Below are 24,082 nucleotides of genomic sequence, written 5' to 3'. Positions count from 1 at the left end.
TTAAGGCCCCCCCCCAACAATCGACATTGTCCTGAAGCGTGGCGAGCGGCAGTGGGACACGTCCGGACGACCTTTTCATACCCCCACTATCCACGTCGGCGTGGAGTTGATTTTATATAGTGTGGCGAGCCCCGCGAGGGGACGCGTATTATGTTACATGTATTACGCGGGGCTCGGTGGCTCGCTGCGCTTAACACACTATATAAGATCAACTCCATGCCGTCGTGGATAGTGTGGGGGGTCCTAAATAAATGACATTATTATATGTGTGATCATAACCGATATCGCATCGCATGCCATACAATAATGGCATGCGATGCGATTTTTTTATCGCACCCCATTCTTTTAATGTATTCACTGACAGAGAGCAGTGAATACATTACATAGTAAAATCGCATTGCATGCCATACAATAATGGCATGCGATTTCACTACCCTGCATAGCCCACTACGCAAATGCCATAGTGGGCGCCGTGATAATACATAAGTACCTAAAAAATAAACTGCAATTTAACTAAGATGTTACATACCTCCCAATGTCACACACAGCAGCAGCACAGACCACTATGCAGGAAAGTACAGCTACTTCCTGCATCCTAACAGTTAATCAAGAATCCTCTTGCCGGGACAGTGATAAATCACTGAACGGGACAAGGGAACAGTGAGGGTATACCTGAGGAATGCAGGCTGCCCCTGTCACACCTTTGATCACATAGTGCACATCGCATTAATCAATGCTTTCACTTTTGAACCTGCCGCCTCTTGCTCTCCCGAGTCCCGGCTGTTCGGGAACCTCACGCGTACCTTTCTGTAGCACTTAGCAGCAGCTGTCCTGGGCAACTTTCTAGGTATATGTACTGCTGCTCTCAGCCTCCCATTGTCTCACTGTGCTGGGAGCCCGTCTCTGCTGCTGCATCATAACAGCAGGACAAGGCAAAACTGAAGGGGATCTAGCCTCTACCTCTGAGTGAGAAAGCGGGCACGCTCAGTAGTGGTGAGCGGTGCGGCAGGAGGGATGCTTCCTGGAAGAGCCAACAGCCACTCGCATAAGAGAAGGTGAGCAGCCTGTCAGCGCGGCTATAGACTCTGGAGACTGCAGGGCTGAGGGGAGTATCCAAACGCTGCTGCGCTGTGTGTACACTCAGCGGGCGGGTACTAGAAGCGCAGCAATGGCCAGGGAGGGACAGTAATTTCTCAGCGCCTATTAACTGTGAAGGGCAGGCAAAAACAGGCAGGGCGGAATTCGGCAGCTTTGTAAAAATAAATAATTAATCGAAAAGGGGGGTTTGTGACCTTCCTCCGCGCTTCAGAACATCAGTACTAAAAAGTATCTCTCAATTTGATGATTCTTGTAAAATTTTAAGAATTGATCCAACATCTGACTTAAAACAGCATAAATGTTTATTTGTGCCCTGATTTTTTAAAACCAGGACCGGCTCTTTGAGCCCGGGGTTGGTCATGCCCGTGGGCGGGGGGCCCATGCCGTTTTTTTTAATTATATATATATATATATCTTTTTTTTTATACTGCAGCCTGCACAGATCTCACTGATCCGTGCACCCCTCCCCCCACAAGACAGTTTGCTGTTGAGAAAAACACGTGTTGCAGTGGTGTGACATCTGGTGGTGAAAAATGATAAAGACATACAATCGAAAGACTGACAAATTAAAAACACCAATTATTGACCATGTCAGTCTTTCGATTGTCTTTATCATTTTTCACCACCAGATGTCACCATTTACTGTTTATGATCAAGCCTGCACAGGTTTTATATTTATTTTTATTTCGCAAACATATGTTTTAGCATCCTCTTAAGGTTTTATGTGTTATGGATGCCTTCATCTAACTGTTTGATCATCATACAAGGTCTCTGTACAATGCTGATGAGTCCTGCATACCCTTTCAAAGCTCCCTCACGTGACCGCGGGATGACGGCCGCAATGATGCGCCCGTTGCTGGATGCCGCCGAACGTGGTGACGTCACTGCAGGGTGCCGGATACTGGCCAGGGGGCACTCGTGGGGGACGGCAGTAAGGAGGGGGTGAGTAAGCTTTTTATGTTTGTCTATATATATTGTTGCACTTTATTTCTTGCTACACATTGTCTACTACTTGTCCTGGCGACGGAGGTCCGGCCCCGAAACGTTGACGACTATTAGGGACCACTAATGGAATAAATTGGTCTTGTTTCCACCTGCTGAACAAAATCCCTGAGTGGCCTTTCTTTACTTGGATATACATTGTAGGTGGCACACTGTTGCCTCTCCCAGCTGGTTGGCACCAGGGCAAGTAACCCAGCACTGCAGCTCAGTTCAGTCCTGAGTGACGGCCCCACCTCCGAAAATATATGACAACTGGCTGATGCCCAGTTGAAACGGCTGTCGGGACAGCCCGTGTTGCTTCTACTTGCACATGGAATAAAATACGTCTTTTTCTTCATCTAAAACGTCTGAGTGCTGGTCTTGATCTTTCTACGGAGGGTAAGTGTACTGCATTTCTCATAGACCTGGCACCGACAACCCTATACCCTGTGGAGTGCCGTCCTGCTACCCACAATTCTATATATATATATATATATTACCAGAACGGCGGCACCCGGAGACTGAAGAAAAGAGAACTCACTGCAGTTTCAAGTGATCAACCGTTTTCGATGTTTATTACATCATCATCAGGATGGAATATATATATATATATATATATATATATATATATATATTATGGGGGGGGGACTAAAGCATATCCTTTTGGACTTTTGCTATTGGATTTTTGTCCATTTATATATAAATGCCATGTTGTTTATATTTTGATTTTATGCAACTACTAATAAACATATTTTACAGCTTAACTCTGGATGTGTATTTGAGGTATATTTAGAATGTTCACATTATCTCTGAAGTCTCATAGTAAGCATAGTATTTTACCCATGTCTGACAGAGATCAAACACTGGTGATATTGATCAGAAAGGGGTGTATTCATTTTTTGAATCTGTGATTTTCTATGATCCTGTTAGATGGGAATTAGGGACGTCAATCCCGAGGCAATTTTTCAATCCCGGATTCTGGGATTGAAAAATGCTCAATCCCAGGATTGGCAACCCTAAAAGAAAAACATGCCCTGTCTACCCGACAGATTTATCAGCATGGCAGCCGGGAGTGGGGTAGAGCAGCGCTGTGGGGGGTGCCTGGTGCCGCCCCGCAGATTTACTTACATAGGTGGGCGGAGGTGGCTAAGAGCAGGGCAGAGAACAGCGCTGCTTACCTGGTGCCCCTGGGTAGGTAGCCGCAGCATCAGCTGGGCAGGAGGGGAGGCTAGGGGGTCACTGTGGCCCGGGAGCGGTCAGCTGTGACAGGATGCTGCGGCCTGCACAGTGGGAGAGTAAAGGTGCGTACACACGGGGCAATATGATCGCTGGCAATATATTGCTCAGCAATCATATTGCTCAGTGTCACACTGCCGGGAGAAGAGGCAGTGGAAGCCGCTGGTGGGAGGAGCATGCTCCTCCCACCAGCGACCATTCAGGGGCTGAAAACGGGAGCGCACAATTGGCAATTTATCGCTGGTGCACACTCCAATCACTGGCAATATGGTCGCTCAGCGACCATATTCCCAACCCTTATCGCTCCCGTGTGTACACAGCTTTAGAGGTCACACTGTGCAGGCCGCAAGCCGGGGATGTGCATGCGCAGTCTAAGCCTGAGAGTGTATACTCCAATCCAAGACATTTTGGTGCCAAATCCCGGTGATCCAAAAATTGGCCACCCTAATGGGAATGTGTCTTTTGATGGTGTTTGCAGTCTTGTTGGGCTGCTGGCTTTCCATACATGAAGTCCCTGCACTGATTAGTGAAATCCCTGCAGTGCTTCTGTGTTTAAAAGGGAAAGTGTTAAAAAAAATGTAATTACTGCAAGGGGTCCTTCACCTCCAAGTATACCCAGCCCACTTTTTAAGCCAGTCCTGGCTCTATATGTACAGGAGCAAAAAATCTGAGGTTTCTGTGTTTAAATAAGCAGCTCCTGGCTCTTGGACTAGTTAAAAAATGACAGGAGGGGGGGGGGGGTTAGACGTAACATCCCCCATATTTGTAGCATCCACAGCTTGATAGAGGTCGACTGTCTTTTTCTCCTACGATCCCCATGGCAGCCATGACAATGGGGTATTCCCCTCCTCCTACTAGTTAAGACAGGACTTTTTTCCAGGGACCGCCCACCTTGGGTATAACACCCAGCTCCTCCCTTCTTTTTCTACTGTCTCCGTCTAGATAGGACAGGCAGGGCTTTAATTTTGTTTCAAGCAGAGCTACCTCGGTATTCAGTGTAACTGATTGGGGTGGCACCCCTGGGAGAGGAAGAGTGGAGGACTGTGGCCTTTTTCAAGATTCCTGCCTCTGACACTATTGCATTTGTATACATTACTTAGCTGTGCTTAGCGCCAGCTGTCTTGTCTTATACCGGCAGCATGTACTCATGTACTAACAAGCGATACATATGGTATCTGGCGCATGGAGTTACCTTGAGTATGCAGTGGTTTCTTGCTGGAGTTTAGGAGTTCAGGCACTGGCAGCTCGGCTAGCGTGTCTCTGCCTCCAGGAGCTGTATGGCTCAGTAGCTGCCGGGTGCATGGACGTGAAGGGCAGAAGTGCGCTCTGACTTCACTTCCGCCGGCGGTGCACAGTATGTGCGCCGCAGAACTAAGTCTCCCGGAAACCGGAACAAGTCTTTTGGTTCCCTTTGCTGAATTTTCGATAGGATTCAATTCAGCTGGGGTGTAGGGGGTTAACAAACCAGCTTTATAAGCAGGAAGCATGCTGGTTTGTTTCACCTGTTTATGGAGCGATTCATCATGGATGCACCTTCTCCCCAACAGCCTGATAATGCCCCTTTGAGGTAACCCCTTTGGTTTTGGGCATTAGTTGTTATTTTATTTATATACTAGTTAGGCTTTTCATCTTATAGTGTGCCTCAGTCTCCTGATCCTGCTCAGAAGAGGACTGTTAAAAAGAAGAACTTGTCATTCACCTGCATGGCTTGTGATAAAACTTTTCCTTGGTCTACCAAGAAAAATGTATGTGATGATTGCGATAAATCTCAGCGTAAAGTGGCGGATAAACCTGACCAAGCTGATATGTTGAAAAAAAATTGATGGATTGGATGAAACAATCCTTTGTTTTTAAGGATGAATTTATGGCGTCCCAGAACCCTAAAAGATCTAGGGAACAAGAAGGAATGAGCTATGAAGCAGGTGGTTCATCTGAGGATTTAGACCCAATAGATGATGATACAGCCGAGTTGGGTGAATTGGAAGAAGATACCAGATCTTCCAATCTGGACTCAGTAGAAAGTGTATTAAAAAATATATACAAATCTATTAATTATCCAGAAGCCTCTACTACAACAGAAGATCCGCTGTTTGAGGAAAGATCTAAATTAGGCAGAACTTTTCCTGTTCATAAAGTGGTTCGTGAAATGATTAACAAAGAATGGACTAATATTGAAAAGATTGGGAGGTTGGCCCAGAATGGATAAAATGTTCCCATTTATAGATGAAGATTTTTTGAAATGGTGCCAAGTCCCAAAGGTGGATGCAGCATTGGCGGAACTTACGTTTAGGACAACAATTCCATTAGAAGATGGTGCAGCGTTCAAGGACGCAATGGAAAGAAACATTGAAAATTATTTAAGAAAATTGCATAAGGCATCGGCATTGTCTCTCAAATCGAGCGTGGCTATTGCCTCTGTGTCTAGAGCCCTAGGATTATGGTTCTCAGAGTTAAACATGGATATAAATGATAAAATCTCTAAACAATATTTGTTAAAGAATTTACAAACTATGCAGCAAGCCATAGAATATTTGTGTAAATCTTCACTTGATGCGGTTTCCTTTTCAGCCAAATCTATGGCAGTCGGACTCACAGCCAGAAGGGCTTTGTGGCTCAAACCATGTAGTGCAGATGCCAGCTCCAAGAACAGGTTAACAGCTTTACCCTTCAAGGAAGTTTCCTGTTCGGGTCTAAATTGGACTCTATGATCCAGAGGATTTCTGGAGGTAAATCTGTTAGATTACCTCAGGATAAAATAAATAAATTTCCATTGCCGACGTCTAACAGACAAACGTATAAAGGAGGCTAGAGGATATCGTCCAGGTCCTCCGTACTTTTGAAGAGGCAATCCTAATTTCACTCGCCAGTCCTTTCGTCAGTCATACAAAAGAGGTTCGATATGATGACGGTAGAGAGACGATGGAAGTAGGAGCCCGACTACTTAAGTTTGCCGCAAATTGGAGAAAATCGTTTTCAGACAAATGGGCGCTAGAAGTGGTGGAGAATGGTTATCAGATCGAATTCGTAAGAAGACAATGGAAAACAAGATTTGTCAAATCCTGTGTTCCAAAGGAAATAGAAAAGAAAACACTGTTCATGAAGATACAACAGTTAGTAGAGATAGGAGCAGTAGAACTGGTTCCAGAAGAACTTCAAAGTCGAGGGTTTTATTCAAACCTGTTTCTTGTGAAAAAAAGCACAGTTGGTTACAGAACAATCCTAGACTTGAGCGTTTTGAAAAAAGAAGCTCCGGATGGAAACTATCTCGTCCATTCTCACAGGAATAAAACAAGGAGAATTTCTAGCATCCATCGAGTTAAAGGATGCGTACTACCACATTGCAATAAATCACAAAGACAGGAAGTTCCTGAGGTTCTTCCTAAAGGGTATCCACTATCAGTTCACCTGTCTCCCCTTTGGCTTAAAGACATCTCCACGAGTATTTACAAAGGTCCTAGTGACACTGGAAGCAGAATTAAGAAAACAAGGGGTCCAGATTTGACCCTATTTGGACGACCTGTTACTATCAGGAAGATTGAGAGAACCATGTGAAATTTAGAATAAGGTTTCTTCAGAGTCATGGTTGGGTTATCAACCAGGAAAAAAGTCAACTGACCATCACAGACCATCACATTTCTGGGGGGTTCTCAATAAATGCAAGGAACTTTTCAGTGAGATTATCAAGAGAACGATGTGTGAAAATCCAGAACTTAGCACAGACAGTGTGGTTGAAAGGAAGATGTACTCTGAAAACAGGTCTTCAACTTCTGGGAATGATGGCATCATGCATAAATATAGTTCCTTGGGCGCAATGGTACATGAGAAGTCTACAGTGGCAAATTATACCATTTGTAAAGAACAAAAGCAAGGACAATGCACAGATTCAGTTGAACAGCAAGACAAAAGAATCTCTGGTATGGTGCTCAAGAGGATTGGACGCAAGATTCTCAAGTCTAACAAGAATTCTTAATACTCACCACACGAGTTTGCAAGGTTGGGGTGCGCATCTAGAAAACTACTCAGTACAAGGAGTCTGGTCCCAGAAAGAAAGCACAAGATCCTCAAATGTGAGGAAATTACTAGCAGTCTGGGAGTCCATTTGCTGCTTAGAGGAAAGAGTCAGAGGTTCCAATTTGAGAGTTATGTCCGACAACGTGATGGTTGTGGCTCATATAAATCACCAGGGAGGAGCAGGAGTCTGCCGATTTAAACATTTATAGAGAAGATCATGTCCTGGGCGGTAAAGAATCTTCTTTTAATCTCAGCAGTTTACATACCAGGACCAGAAAACATCATTGCAGATTTTCTGAGCCGAAAACAGTTGGTTACAGAACAAGGAGAATGGGAGATTTCTGCAGAGGTGTTCGAGATGATAGTAACCAGGTTTGGCAGACCAGAAGTAGATCTTATGGCCTCATTCAACAACAGGAAGGTGAAGATTTTACTCAAAATTCTTTCATCCTCAAGCGACAGTCCTAGACACTTTTTCCGTGAAATGGAAGTTCAATCTAGGTTACATCTTTCCCCCTTTTCCCATGATCAACAAAGTGATCAAGAAGATCAGGGAGGACCAAGTGGAGATCATCGCAATATTGCCTTTTTGGCCAAGAAGGGCCTGGTTCACGAATGTGAGAAGAATGTCGGTGTACAGTACCAACCATGGGAATTTCCTGCCTACCCAGATCTTCTGAGGCAGGGTCCAGTATTTCATCCAGAGCCCAGATCCTTTTGTCTAAAGGCATGGAGATTGAGTGGTCTACTCTGAGTCACCACAACTTATCTGGTCAAGTAACAGATCTACTGTTAAAAGCTAGAAAGGACGTCTCATCTATAGCATATTACAAAACTTGGAGCAAGTTTATGTCTTGGGGACATTTTGAAAAAGACTTCTTTAATATCCCTACAGCAAAAGTACTACAGTATAGTTCTTATATGAAGGCTTTGAACTTGGGTTAGCTGTGTCTACGATTAAATCCCAGATTGCTGCTCTTAGTGTGTTAGTGGACAGACGTTTGGCAAAAGAGAAGCTAGTGAAGAAATTCTGCAAGGCTATCAAAAGAATTCGTCCACTATTTAAAGCTTTGCTTGCTCCTTGGGACTTAAACCTGGTTCTTAGAGTCTTGATGAAAAAAAACATTTGAAACTATAGAAAGCATTCCATTTAAGTTTCTCACTTGGAAGGTTCTGTTTTTGGTGGCCATTACATCAGCCAGAAGGGTGAGCAAAATAAAGGCCTTCTGGGTAAAAGAGCCATATCTGATCATCTTTCCTGATAGAATTGTTTTACGTACTCATCCAGACTTCATGCCTAAAGTCATTTCTGCATTTTACATCCATCAGGAAGTATCGTTACCAAGTTTCTTTCCTAACCCTGTAAATGAGGAACAACAGTCTTTCCACATGTTGGACCTGGTGAGAGAAGTGTCTGTATACATTAAACGTACAAAGGAGTGGAAAAAGACAGATCATCTGTTTATCATACCTGAAGGACCAAGAAAAAGTTTGGCTCCAGCAAAACAAACCATGTCTAGATTGGTGTGTGAAGTAATTGAATTTGGTGTGTGAAGTAATTGAATTTGCTTACAAACAAGAAGGCACGAGTCCACCTCCAGTGATTAAGGCACATTCTACTCGGACAGTATCCACATCTTGGGCCAGAAGGGCTAAAGCATCGGTTAAGGAGATCTGCCAAGCTGCTACCTGGGCTTCTGTCCATACCTTCAAAAATCACTATGCTTTGAATGTGTCTACAGCCCACTTTGGGAGTCATGTACTACAAGAGGCTTTATCCATAAGATGATTCCTCTATAATAAACATAAATTATTTGCAGTTATATTGGCTCCCTCCCGTTATTATGCTGCTTGGGTATGTCCCATTGTCATGGCTGCCATGGGGATCGTAGGAGAAATATGCGAATTATACTCACCGATAATTCCTTATCCATCTGTATACTCACCCATAATTCCTTTTCTTCCTAGAGATCCCATGGCAGCCATTGGTTTCCCGTCCTTGTGTTATGTGTTGATGTTTTTTCAGGAACCGTTATTACGGAGACACTTGAATGACACAGGGAGAAGGGAGGAGCTGGCTGTTATACCCAAGGTGGGTGGTCCCTGGAAAAAAGTCCTGTCTTGACTAGAGGGAGGAGGGGAATACACCATTGTCATGGCTGCCATGGGATCTCTAGGAAGAAAAGGAATTATAGGTGAGTATACAGATGGAGCCGGGCTCCCTCTTGCTGGCGGATCACCAGAACGTCACCGCTGGCGATCCGCCAGCAGCCCAGCTCGCCATCTGACTGAGGTGCACGCGTGTCTCAGTACTCCGGGGGGATGGGAACCTGTCCATCTCCGTGCTTCAGGGAGACGGACAGGTTTAGGGGGGGGTGCGGGGAGGACCCCGGGTGACCGCCGACAAGCCGGCGGGGACCCGGGGGAAGCCATCGGAAGGGGACGCGCGAGCATCCCCTTTCGCAAAAACAGATGGCGGGTTGCGGGGGATGGCGTCGCCATCCCCTGCAAAGAGGAGCCCGGCTCCATCTGTAACTCGCATATTTTTGCTTGGATTGCACACAGCTCTATGCTCCCATTTATTGTACAATATTTGTGGCTAAATTCCCCAAAACACCCATTGTTGGCGGTTAGCACAAATATGAAGTATCACTGGAATGTATCAGATCGGACTGCAGCAGGAATCTCCAGTCCCTGCTGCAATCCCCCCTGTACCACCGCTGGCTGCTTCCCACAGGTTTCTAGGGAGATGCAAAGCTGCCTGATGTTTCCACTTCAGGCAGCAGCGCATCGCATCCCCGGGCTACCACCATTCTGATATGGCGGTAATGCATTGTAGCCTATGGGCTACACTCCGCACTGCTGCCAGGGCAGTAGGGTTAGCGGGGTCAGCGCTAAACACACATGCATAGACACCCCCCCTCCAGATCAGAACATCGCAGGGATGATTGACGCCAACCCGAAGCGTGGCGAGCGCAGCGAGGGGCGGCGGTACGCGTCCTCCGACCTTTTCATACCCCCACTATCCACGTCGGCGTGGAGTTGACTTTATAAAGTGTGGCGAGCGCAGCAAGCCACTGAGCCCGCAAGGGGACGCAAATACCTGAAGTTATGCGCGTCCGCTCGCCACGCTTCGGGCTCGCTGCGCTCGCCACACTTTATAAAGTCAACTCCACGCCGCCGGCACCTTTATACTCAATTCAACCACAGCAACACCTTGTAAAAACGATTTTCTATATCCATACCAGCATGGACTTATAATTTATATATACATTTATAACCTTATTAGTTTGTAACCTGCTATATAGAAATAAAAAATGGATTCAGGAACCGGAAGTTACGTCATCTTTTTCCATTTCACTATAAAAGGCCATTCAGGATAACAACCCCTCATGCCTTGATAAAGTGAACTTTGATTCCAGAAACACATTGGACAGAGGGGACTATATTGAAATAGAGAGGACTTTGTTATCACAGTATCCTGGAGGAAAGGTAACACACTCCTTTTGAAAAACCTTGGTACATTTCACGGCCGGATTGACCGGGTTTTTGGTTGTCAACCACTCCCAGATAACTGTGATCCTCTCTTACATTTTTATATACCATTGTGTTTTGAAGCAATAATTTTTTTTTTTGTACTTGTAAAATACTGGATTCTACATCAAAGATACCTTGATGGGAGGAGCCCAACATGAACAACAGTGAGTACTGGTACGCCAATATTTGAATCCATCTAAAAAGATACCTCATTATGTCTGGCAACACCTAACCTGATGTGAGTTAGGTGCGCAACAGAAAAGCTATAATACCATCTTCATATCTCGACAACATATCTTGTAAAGTGTTTTAATTCTGAAACTTAAACCCAATAATTCCTTTTTTTTACATACCCACAAATTGGGATGGGAGTACTAGTGAGGAAGACCCCCACAAGAAAACACCAGGACTACAGAAAAATTCCTGAGCTAAGTATTCCACACAACCTCCTACTTCTATCTACACCCTGTTGATATAGGCAAAGTGCCACCACACTATACCATATTCCTTCCTTAATACATTCTTGTGGGTTTATCGATCCTACCCACAGTATAGTGAGGCAGCTGCCTTAAGTGAAGCGCCAAAGTGATTCCCATCACCCTTTCTCTATTTGTGCAGTGTGCTGGACAGCCAGGTCAACGAGGAGCACATGCAGTAGGTTATTTTACTCCCCCCCCCAGCCGGCATTATGTATATGGAGTGGCAGGCACTCCGAGTGCAGTCAGAAAAGGGGGTGGAGCTACACAGCACTGTACAGTCAGTGACCGTGTCATGCCTGCCAGCAGCATGGGAGAGAGGAGTGGAGGCCAGCCAGCAGCAGTTAGTCACCCTAAATAGTAAGTGTGACTTAGGAAGGGGCCCTATATGTACTTTTATGTCAGACATTTCTAGCTGTGTGACATCACATTCTCTTGCATGAAGATTCCAGCAGCCTCAGCATGTATGGATGTATACATAACCAAATCGGTTGAGTACTGTCCACATGGATGATTGGGCCCAGAGACTGCCATGTAAACAATCCCCAGACCATAACACTGCCACCAACTGCAACTCATGCACCTGCTTATTGAACGTTCACCTCTCACGGCAATGACATGTGGTGATGCTCAGTTTTTGCATCCGTTTTTCACAATGGTCCCAGTCACAATACACATTCACCACATCGGCATGATAACAGATAACAATCTGCACTGTTTCAGAAATACTGCCACCCCTGCCAGAAAGCCGATAATATATATTGCACATCAGAATAATTTCCCATTTTATCCATGACAGCAACAAGTGATGTTTGCAGGTGGCCTATCGCACACCTTATATTCCCACCAAGCCAGTGAATGACACATGATGTACTTCATGGACTACATGCTGCCGTCATATGTAAGAGGTGGTCATAATTATGTGACTCAACTGTGTAGTCTATGATTTGATGTGTAGCAAGCTGTAGTCTTTGGGAAAAACATTTGCTGCATTCAATGCATTTATATAGTCTCTCCTGTGTGACTCCTCTGATGTTGGACAAAATGTGACTTCCGGGAAAAACATTTGCTGCAGTCAGAACATTTATAAGGTTTCTCTCCTGTGTGACTCCTCTGATGTTGGACAAGAAGTGATTTAGAAGAAAAACATTTGCTGCAGTCAGAACATTTATATGGTTTCTCTCCTGAGTGACTCCTCTGATGTTGGACAAGATGTGACTTCTGGAAAAAACATTTGCTGCATTCAGAACATTTATATGGCTTCTCTCCTGTGTGACTCCTCTGATGTAGGACAAGATGTGATTTAGAAGAAACACATTTGCTGCAGTCAGAACATTTATATGGTTTCTCTCCTGAGTGACTCCTCTGATGTTCGACAAGATGTGACTTCTGGAAAAAACATTTGCTGCATTCAGAACATTTATATGGCTTCTCTCCTGTGTGACTTCTCTGATGTTGGACAAGATGATGCTTATGGAAAAAACATTTGCTGCAGTCAGAACATTTATATGGTTTCTCTCCTGTGTGACTCCTCCAATGTTGGACAAGATGTGACTTCTGGGAAAAACATTTGCTGCATTCAGAACATTTATATGGTTTCTCTCCTGTGTGAATCCTCTGATGTAGGACAAGCTGAGACTTCTGGGGAAAACATTTTCCGCATTCAGAACATTTATATGGTTTCTCTCCTGTGTGACTCCTCTGATGTTGGACAAGCTGCGATTTAGAGGAAAAACATTTGCTGCATTCAGAACATTTATATGGCTTCTCTCCTGTGTGACTCTTCTGATGACGGACAAGATGTGACTTGTGGGAAAAACATTTGCTGCATTCAGAACATTTATATGGCTTCTCTCCTGTGTGACTCCTCTGATGTACAATAAGATTTGACTTATAGGAAAAACATTTGCTGCATTCAGAACATTTATATGGTTTCTCTCCTGTGTGACTCCTCTGATGTTGGACAAGCTGCGATTTAGAGGAAAAACATTTGCTGCATTCAGAACATTTATATGGCTTCTCCCCTGTATGATGCTTCTGATGTAGGACAAGCTCTGACTTATGAGAAAAACCTTTGCTGCATTCAGAACATTTATATGGGTAATTTCCTGTGTGACTTCTCTGATGGTTTATAAGATTTAATTTCTGGGGAAAACATTTGCTGCACTCAGAACATTTATATGGTTTCTCTCCTGTGTGACTTCTCTGATGTTTAACAAGATGTGGCCTCTGGGAAAAACATTTGCTGCACTCAGAACATTTATATGGTTTCTCTCCTGTGTGACTCCTCTCATGTATAAGAAGCAATGATTTACGTGTAAAGCCATGGTCACACTCAGAGCAGATATATGGTTTCTCTCCTGTGTGACTCCTCTGATGACTGACAAGCTCTGACTTATGAGAAAAACCTTTGCTGCATTCAGAACATTTATATGGGTAATCTCCTGTGTGACTCCTCTGATGTAGGACAAGATGATGCTTGTGGGGAAAACATTTGCTGCATTCAAAACATGTAAATGGCCCCTCTCCTGTGTGACTCCCCTGATGTCTGAGAAGCTCTGATTTACATGTAAAGCCTTTGTCACACTCAGAGCACACATGTGGTCTCTCTCCTGTGAGACTCATCATGTGTGAGATAAGAAAAATTGTTGAATGTTTCTTCTATCCAGAAAATAAAGTGGCTTAGGTTAATCCTCCAGGTGTAAGAAGAAATGAGGACTTTAGCTGGCTGGATCAGAGAACAACGTCCCTCTGAGCAGGAATTGGACTATGAATATTAGAAGATGTGAAATCGTCCTGTAAGAAATTGAAAAAAGTATAAATTTAACATAGTTCGGCTGTTATGTCAGGGTTTTTATTGTGTAAGGAACATTATATATTTCTATATACAACAAATATCAGTCGCTGACCATTGTTTTAATATTTGTGCATGTTGCAAAATTGCTGGGACTTTTTGCAGTCAGAGGCACAGCAAGGAGCCTTCTCCCCTTCTATAGCAGGGTAGAGGGCTGTAGGTACCCTGTGAATTCTACAGAAGTGGACTAGCCTATGGTGGACCCTTTAGGTACGTATGGTGGCTGATTGGAGAGTAATAAACTTAAATTTTTACGGTGTATCTTTTATTTTGCTATTGGTTATGGTGTAGAACCCAGCAGGCCCTTTAATGCTCTGCATGCTGGGACTTGTAGTTCTTCAAATTAACCCAACGGTTCTTTTCTCTTAATTTTACACATTGCCATTAGCGCTGTGCCCGCCACCCAGGGGCACCGAGAACAGCCTCAGGCTGGGGGTGCCCTGGAGCAGGGGAACTCTTTTTTGGGGGGGGAAGTTTCCACTCCCCAGGGCCCTGACCTAAGCTGACCAGCCATAGGGTAATACTTTTGCTGGGGAAGCTTTATTAAAAGTGCCCCCTGGCTGTGGCATTAGCCTGCTGGCTGTTAGGGCCCGGCACTGGTTTACACAATATTCAAGAATTTCAGCCACCAAGACCAGCGTAATAAGCCCAGGGGGTACCCCACATGGTTTTTTTAAATGATTTATATAACACAGAGAAGCCTGCACAGATCCGACTGATACGTGCAAGGCTTCAGATAAATACGACCCAAAAACGTGGTCTATTTGACACATTTACTGGTGAATTCGTATCCAAATTCACCAGTACAAATGATTGTAAATTTGCCGATCACATAGAACATTACAGCACTTACATCAGTGTTCTATTTATGGGGTATACATTCATACCAGCTGGATTCGGCTGACCCTGCTGTATTTACACTGACATTCAAAAGTTTGGAGTCACTTAGATATTTCCTTATTTTTTAAAGAAAAGTACTGTTTTTTTAATTAATAACATTAAATGAATTAGAAATACACTATATTGATCATAAATTATATTCAAGTGATCGGGTCCTGTATATTCCATCAACCCATCCACCTGTATTGGAGCTTACAAAAGAACTGAGCACCCTCCCTCTAAGACCAGAAATGTAATTACTGGTAACTGCACATAGTAACAGACAGCTGGAACATATGGCGTCACGGAAGGAGCACTTGTATAAGCTCCCCACTGACATTTGTAATTACAGCACTTCTAGTGTGCGGTCCATGAACAGGCGGCGGACACATCTTTCAACTCACAGCTTAATAGGAAAGAGGGAAAAATTGCACTATGGATGCAAAGAAGGAAGGAAACCTGGAAAGAAGGAATAGGTTTTCTAGGATTTTATTGTAACTTAATTTGAGAACTTTTTTTAAATAATAAGGGGGAGGTTTATGTGGTGATCGTTTAGCTTATGGGATCACAGGTGGTTTCCCTCATTATTAGTGAAATAATGAAACAATTGAAATGTTTATGACACACGTTTACAAACAAACATATATTGAGAAGTGCCTTTAATGCACTCAGGAAAAAAGTAGGAAAGTGTGTGTATGGATTTAAAAGTAGGCTAATTGTACAGTGTCTTTTCGCTGTCGCTTTACTTCAGGGTATAACATGGTGATTCTTGATAATAGTACGGTGTTTTACAGATAACTTTGTTTCAAATTGTTGGCAGCATGCTCAGAAAGGCTGTTAAGTTATTTCTTTGATCTATTAAAGTCTTTATTAAACTTCAGTTGAGCCTGTTATTAATGTAATGTTTGGGTATACAAAGTATCTTTAGATGATACGTATACTCTGGGCAATGAGGTCAGCTTCCTGCTTTGTAAGTGGTGGTAAAACACCCGGTCACCCACCTGGGTACTGCCCCGGCCCTTCACTGCTTGGGCTTCCAAGTTCAGTGGGGGTTTGGACAGTGCAATGAGATATGGTGGTACAACCCTGTGTGCTATCCCTCAACCAATAGCGTGGTCAACTGCAGATAGAGCTGGAGTATTGGTATATTAATACCCAATGTGCTGTTTTGAGGAATGTACAAAAATGGTTGAATCAGCTGATTGGTTAAATTACTGCAAGAAGAATTATGTCCCCATTCATGTCTTCCACAAACTAGGCTGAATTATCACTGTATTTGTGGATACTGTACTCAACTCTGACAGTTGATCTGATTGGGCTCCAGAAGCAATATTGGTACTCTTTTCTGTCACTTTAACTCAACTCTGTTGGAAAAGAAAAAAAAAAAGGAAAAACATGATAATTAATACACACACACACACACACACACACACACATATATAGTTGTCTTGTGTTAATCACTATAGCATGAGATTCCATATGGTAGTTTTGAAGCTGTACATCGGTTTTATCCTGTTTGTAATCACTGCAAGACTAGATTCAATGTAGCACTATTATATAATATATATTACAATTTATTAGCTTTGCTGGAAGTGTTATCCTATTATAGCATTAGATTCCAAATGGCACAATAACAACATGTTAAGCGTGAAACACTGATGGATAATACTGCTTTGGAAAAATTAAAAAAATTAGCCCAGATAGACAATATTGGATAGTGATGCTGTGGAGCAAACCTCTGCCGTGGCAGAATGAGGTTGCTTAGATCCCTTAAATCACTGTCAGTCTGTAGCGGTGCGTGCGGTCCGGTCCTGTGTTGTCGGTAGCCCCACGGCATCCCGCAACTCCACTGGACGTCCGTGCCAGTGGAGTTGCGGGATGCCGTGGGGTAGGCTGAAGTCTGTGCTGGTGGAGCGGGTAAGGTAAGCACTCTGGGTTACCCGAGTCTTGCACCCTTTGCCTATGTCAATGGCCTTTTGCTGCTCCTCCGTCCTCTGCAGCATATAGAGGGTGGAGTTCCAGTGCATCACAACCTCTTGTTTGAGGTGATGGCAGGGCAGGTTCAGGCATTTTTGATGCCGCTCCAGTCTTAAGCAGGCATTGGCAGAATGGAAAAAGTGTCCTGCAATTTTGTGGGCCTCCACAAGCATCTCCTGAATGCTCCTGTCACTGTTGAGGACATGCTGCACCACCAAATTTATTGTGTAGGCTAAACATGGCACATGTTGGAAATTGCCCATATATAATGCCCGCACAATGTTACTGACGTTGTCCAATACCACAAATACCCAGGAGAGTCTAAGTGCAGGAAGCCGCAGAGATGATTTCCCTCAGTTTATCCAATAGGTTGTTGGCATTGTGCCTCTTAGTTTGCCCTGAATCACTTGTTCACATGTCCGTGGTTAAGTGGGCATCGAGGACACTTTTTACCAGACATCTCTGTACATCCTGAGTATTGCCTGCCTAGTGAAGTGGAATCTAGACTGGATTTGGTACCGGGGACACAATACCTCCATCAATCGTCTAAATCCCACTCCATTGATGGCGGACACTGGATGCACGTCTAACATCAACTTAGCTGTCAAGGCCACAGTTATCCGCTTTGCCATAGGATGACCTCTGTCATACTTCGTCATCGCAAATGACTGTTGGCCTGTCAGTTGCTTAGTGAAAGACGTAGCGGTATTCTGACTTCCCCTCTAGGATGAGGAACAACTCCCAGCAGCAACAGCAAGCATAGCAGGATCCTCTGGAGGAAAAAAACACAAGAATAGATGGCGCTGATAGAAACACCAAAATCTCAATTCAATTGAAAAATCAATCAATATTTATTCTAATAACAATTTATACACTCTAAAAAAAGAACACCAGCCGGTGAAACCACATAATTTATTTTTACATATATAAAGCACTCAGACTCAATGCGCAATTATACACCATATTGATTATGCTTATACTGGAACACAGTAGTTCCAGTATGTATTTATTGGTTGCAGTCTCACCAGTCAAACACCATTCTGATGAAGCCGCTGACAAGGAGAGAGGCAGGGAAACGCGTCATCACGGAAATCCCTGTTTGCTTTGTGAGAGACACCGCTGTTCGGGAGACCCAGAAGCCGGAGCTGTGAGTTCTAGAGAAGGCTGGTGAGATGGAGATACTAACAGATGGGAACCCCCTCGAGGCATGGGTAATAGACTCCACAAGGGAATTACAAAAACAGCTAAAAAGACTCAAACAGCCACGGAGCCTAATTAGTAACTTTCCCATTATATAAACCAATACTGCTTGGCATGTATGGATGGATGATTAAATGACTAACAGCTTTTAATATATTTGGCCTGCAACCAGTGTTCCCTCTAAGCTGTGCGCGCGCACACAACTCGACGAGCGTGCGCACAGACATTACAACTGAGCGCACAAAGAAGCAGTGGTCCCTTTTTGCAGTTGTGGACTCAACTATTGTGTGTTTCACCCATTAACTACATTGTGTGCTGTGTTTTGAATGTTTAAATGTTTAATATCATTTTGATGTGAAGTTAACACAAATGCTGAACGTCATTTTCCAGTTATATATAAGTGACTAACAAAAATTAAAATTTCCTTCCAAAGTTGCACAGCCAAAATCTTTTGCCGCACACAGCCTTCGTAAAATTAGAGGGAACATTGCCTGCAACCAATAAATACATACTGGAACTACTCTGTGTGCCAGTATAATTGTGCATTGAGTCTGAGTGCTTTATATATGTAAAATGTTTTTTTTTTTTTTTTTATGTGGCTTCACCGGCCGGTGTTCTTTTTTTAGAGTGTATAAATGGTTATTAGAATAAAGATCTATTGATTTTCAATTTTATTGAGATTTTGGTGTGTCCATCAGTGCCGTCTACTCTATATATTTTTTCTACTGCTTTTGAACAAGGGGGTTGGGTATCCCTTTTAGATGGCAACAAGGACCACTAATTGGCTTCCTGCGCTTGGTTATATATTTTGTCCTCTGGAGGAATCCCGGATAGAAGAGGAGTCAGTCATGCCAGTGACATGGCTTGCAGGACTACCTCCGATCCGGGTTGAGGAGAAAACTGATGAGGAGTGACTTGCTGGTGTGGTTTTCAGGCACTTGAATACAAAAGGATGAAGGAGTTTAGGTGACCGTGGACTGCTTACGGTCCTAGTTTCTGAACCAAACAGTGACTTATGAACTAACTTCAGGTGATGAATAAGTCTAAAGAAACAGTTATATGTTTCCACAATCCTGAATGAATGTAAGAAAGTCTCTAAGTCTGCACTGGGGTGATCCTATAAGATTAATAACGACAATACGGGGAAGGCTTATATCCCCCACCTCAGAATATTTTTTGATTTAAGACCTACTACACTATATATTGTTCTCTCTTTTCCTCTTTTTATGATCCACCTTTGAGGAACAAGGAACTAGAAAGAAGGAATAACGCAAGGGCGAACTTTATAAGGAAGGGACAATTACATTGTTCAGAACTCAGGTGATAAGAGTGCCATTAAAGGGCCATCCATTTTGTGTTTGATTTCAGGAGGTTTGGCGACCCCTATGTTGATGGTCCTTCTATAGCTGCTCTTTTGGCGCAGTTTCAATTCTGTCAATTTCTTTTACTGTAAAATAAATCTTTATTATTTTTACAGTGTACACTGTACTGTAACTGGACTTCTAAAGGTCAGCTGTACCACTGGACTTAATTAGTAATATCAGTGTACTTTAACGGCAGTATGGAATTACGCAGCAGTACCAAAGGGCTTTACAAGCTAGTGCCAGTAGACTAGGCGTTTGCTGCAAGATCACTGGAATATACACAGTCAGTGGACTAAACTATAGAGCACTTTCACTGGACTGGATTTATACAGTTTCAATGACTGGTCTAAACACTACAGCACTATCTGGACATTGATCAATTCAAGAACTAAAACCCCATTATTTATTTGATTATTTGAATGTTAAGGGGAGTTAGTTTGTTGTAGTGAATGCTGGGCCTATTTTATTTATATTATACAGCGGTAAGCACTGGCACTGCACTTTCAGCCTTAAATATATATATTTATAGCAGCTGCAGCAGCAGGATGGCAGGCGGGCTAGCAGGATGGCGGGCAGGCAGTGAAGGGAGACAGGCGGCCAGGACGTCCACAACATTCACTCTCCTAGACTAGAGTGAAGATGGCGCCCCTTTATAGTGTTCGGATCTCACAAGATCCGACGGCAGGAATGTGATGATCCCGGGATCTTGCAGCAGCGCAGCGCGACTTATGCCTCACGCAGAGACCCCAGGGTCACTCCGAGTTCCAAAGATCGCACAGGAATACACAATAGCAAAGGTACAAAAGTATTACCTTTATTTTACACATGGGTTATACATGTAAAATCAGCAATTACAGTCTATATACAATATATACAGAAAGGCCATCAGTATTAGTCACGTTATCAGAACCTTACCACGACACCACTCAGGTTAGCTTCAGATGGACAGGACCCGCAAGTCCACAACTTCCAGCGCTGAAGCTCAGTCACTTCTCTCCCTTCTCTCCCTCCAAACACCCACTTACATCCCAAAAGCACCCCTCTCCCCCTCCCTCAGGAATTCTTAACCCTTCCTATGCTGGGTGCAGTTGCATGAATGTAACAGGGTCTCCTATTACCTGTCCATTGGCTGATTAACTCGCTCCGTTCATCTGGCTTTGAAGCTTGTGTACGTGAGGGATTTCACACCTTCATGTGAACAGATCTCTTCTCTGGAGACTGACCCTGGTGTTATCCATCCTTAGCCTCTTGTTATTTGGGGGGGGGAAGTGTATGTCTCTGCCACTACCTGTAGTCTCTGTTACTAAACAGCCTATAAAGAGGCCCTTTGATCCCTGAACCAAAAACTATAAACAAACTGACCAGATTGTAATCTAAGCGTTTTGTCACTTCTACCCGGACCATTTGTCTCCACATATACAGCTACAATATTTAAGTAATACGCATTTGGGAAGACTGCAATAATTAACTTCATAGTCACAAATCCCTTATTCATGATACCATCGCAGTTTACTAAGAACATTACCTGGAGGCAGTGACGTAACCACGGGCAACGCTGATCCTCCCTCCCAGTTTCTCCTGTGCCCAGAAACTATCTTCTTGTCTTTATATGCATATGTAACAGTATGGGATACAGTATACAAAGCTTTGGGAACATATTACAGTCATTTACATAACATGAGGGAATATTTCCCTCCAGTAGCACACATACTCAGCCTAATGGAATAACCTGTTTGGATTATTCAGTATAACATATTATTATTGTCTGACATACAGCCCTGTGATGTCCCCTGTATGCAGCAGTCTGGGGAACACAGCTCAGATATGAATACAGTCAGTATAACATCCTATTATTGTCCGACATACAGCCCTGTGATGTCCCCTGTATACAGCAGTCTGGGGAACACAGCTCAGATATGATTACAGTCAGTATAACATCCTATTATTGTCCGACATACAGCCCTGTGATGTCCCCTGTATACAGCAGTCTGGGGAACACAGCTCAGATATGAATACAGTCAGTGATAATATCCGGTTATCGCCGGCATTTTGCAATTCTCTTTGCTGAAGCGCAGAAAGAGGCGGGAGAACAACATATGACGGAAAGGGGCGTGGCCTGGTTCCGTCACACAGCACCCCTGTTGTTTACCGCCGCTGCGATTCACGGCTACACAATGTCCCTGCGTATTGCTTATCCCTGGCCCTCCTGGGCTCAGCCATTCACAGTTTATCGCACAACCTCCAGTACTCCTGGTACAGGGTTTTCCACTGTCAGGTGGGAATGTTTCCTCCTCGCCTTCCCTTTTGGTTGTTCCTCCTCCCTCCGCCTCTGGCGCAACTGGGAGGGGCCCGATCTGCGCACGCAGACCAGCATCAGGGAACCTGGCCGCTCTTAAGAACAGTGCTGATGTTGGCTGCAGAGGAGCGGCGGGTACCGACAATGTCCCTCCCTCAAACGCCTTCACATCCACCCCACTTGGGTCTGAAACCTCCCCCAGCCCCTGAAGCTGCTGGGCCTCCCCTGGGCAACCTTCCATCCATGTCTGTTCATCCACCTTGCAGGGCCTCAGCACACTCTGCCCCCACCTGCCCTCAGCAGTAGGCAGTGGCCCAGGGAATTCTCCTTCACACCATGGCTGCAGAAGAGCAGGGGGTATCCGCAATCCTTCCCTGGCTCTTCCCTTAAAAGCCCCCACAAACACCTCCCCCAGTTCTAAATGGTCCTCTGGACCCTTACGTGATGCTTGAAGGTCCTTGCTGGTGGGATCCTTCTCCCCCACCTCCCAGGGCCTGAGCACACCCAGCCTCCACCTTCCCTCAGCAGCAGGCAGCGGTCCTGGGGATTCTCCTTCACACAATGGCTGCAGAGAAGCAGGGGGTATCCGCGAGTCTCCCCCTGATTTACCCACAATCCCCCCCCTTGGGTCGAACACCTCCCCCAGCCCTTTGAACAATAACTGCTGGGCCTCCCCTGGGCAAACTTCCATCTTCCCCAGGGTGCACTGCTTCCCCAGCCTGGCTATGAGAGGGACTGGTGGGGTGGCATTGTACGGCAGCACTGCTGGCATCTCCCTTACAGCCCCAGGTGCAAACTCACATTCTCTTGCTCGTGCCATGCTGGGTGGTGAGGTGTCTTCCTCTGAGGCGCAGGGGGGTGATGAGCTATGCCTTTGACCATCCCCTCCATGTTTGCTTGCTTGGCTGCCTGTTTGCTGCAGCGGCTCCCCGGGCACATAATTATAGTCAGTCACTCTTGCAGGGGACTCGCAGAAGCGCTGCACCCCAGCCTCTACTCCCTGCTCTGGCACCCCGGTCACATACCTGCCTTTTGACTTCAGCTCCTCCTGGCTCTGATGGCTAAGTGGGAACAGTCCTGGATAATCCTCCTGGGGTGGTAGAGTGGCAGAGCACACACCAGACACATTTCCTTCCATCTCCCCCTGCTGAATATGCTGGGGCTCCTGGGGCAAGATGCCCTCATTCCCTGGGCCGCTGGTGGTCATGTAGGGGAGAAGTACTGCCCCCTCTGCTGGGGCACAATCCTTGCAGACCCTCTGGCCGCTAGTTTCAAAGTCTCCATCTCCCACATCTGCAAAAGGGAAGATGTACTGCCATTCTTCCTGGGGTGCCAATTTTGGGTGCACCCCCATCCTTTGGCTAGCTGCTTGGAGCAGTGGCTGACCACTGCTTTGTACCTCCTGTGGCGAGGACTCAGCCATCACAGTCCCAGCCTCCAAGATATGCTCTGCTCTGGGGCTATTCTCTGGGGCAGCCCCTGCACTGTATACTAGCACTGCTCCATCTATCACGGGCTCCGTGTGCACCAGTCCATCATCACCATGTGGGGCCACAGTGCCCAGCTCCGCCACACTACTTGGCACAATGCAGGGGGAATAAATATCCTCTTCCCGATATCCATCTGCCACAATCACAGTCCATGATGTTAGGGCTCCTTTAGAGTCCGGGGTCCCTGGTGCGATATCACAGGGACACTCCACAGCTAGTTCCTCATTTCCCAACTCACTGAATGGGAACAGTTCTGTGATTTCTCCCTGTGTCAGTGGGGGATCTAGTTCTGTGGCTCTCTGAGGATGCATGAGCCGCAGCAGCCGCTGTTCCTCTGCCTCCCCCCGCTGACACTGGTCCAGCCACTCTGGAGAATTCAGCTGCCCCTGTGCCAGGGCGACCCTCTCTGCATTATCATAACAGTGCAGGAGACACTGCAACTGCTCCTGGACACTTCTCAGTTCTCCTGGACACAGGACCCAGTTCCTATACACGCTGAATGCATGTAGCGGGTCCTCTTGTTGCTCGTACACCCATCGGATAAGAGTGCAGTGTGAGCGGCCTTCGGGGGGTGTGCTGCATCGTAGCCTCCATTCGTCAGTTAGGTCCTCCAGACTCATTCTCGCTAATGGAGCTCCAGATTCTGCAGGCCACAGTTCCTCTGCCTCCCCCCCTGGGATCTC

At 45.0% G+C, this 24,082-nt stretch overlaps 2 protein-coding genes and 1 pseudogene across 5 annotated transcripts in view; all 3 read right to left on the bottom strand.

Annotated features, from left to right (window-relative positions):
* Nucleotides 1–24,082, bottom strand: part of LOC146075882 (uncharacterized) — a 98,345-nt pseudogene that overhangs the window by 47,847 nt on the left and 26,416 nt on the right. The window lies entirely within an intron of this gene.
* The window catches only part of LOC146075893 (uncharacterized), a 150,460-nt gene that overhangs the window by 99,994 nt on the left and 26,384 nt on the right, over nucleotides 1–24,082 (bottom strand). The gene's annotated exons all lie outside the window — the stretch shown is intronic.
* LOC146075878 (uncharacterized) overlaps nucleotides 11,157–24,082 on the bottom strand; it is a 39,368-nt gene continuing 26,442 nt past the window's right edge. For 2 of the 3 annotated variants that reach the window (XM_083185547.1, XM_083185546.1), the window contains 2 exons: nucleotides 16,369–16,436; nucleotides 11,157–14,135 (listed from right to left, as the gene is read on the bottom strand). In XM_083185547.1, coding sequence (XP_083041673.1) covers nucleotides 12,342–13,967 — 1,626 coding nt within the window. In that variant the 5' untranslated portion in view covers nucleotides 13,968–14,135; nucleotides 16,369–16,436 and the 3' untranslated portion in view covers nucleotides 11,157–12,341. The remainder of the gene's footprint in view (nucleotides 14,136–16,368; nucleotides 16,437–24,082) is intronic. The other variant, XM_083185548.1, reaches the window with a different exon arrangement.

Source organism: Crinia signifera, chromosome 4 (genome assembly GCF_055691185.1).
Source record: "Crinia signifera chromosome 4, ASM5569118v1, whole genome shotgun sequence".
NCBI classification, from domain to species: domain Eukaryota; kingdom Metazoa; phylum Chordata; class Amphibia; order Anura; family Myobatrachidae; genus Crinia; species Crinia signifera.
Note: the sequence above shows the minus strand (reverse complement) of the source record. Positions and strands in the feature narration are given on the sequence as shown.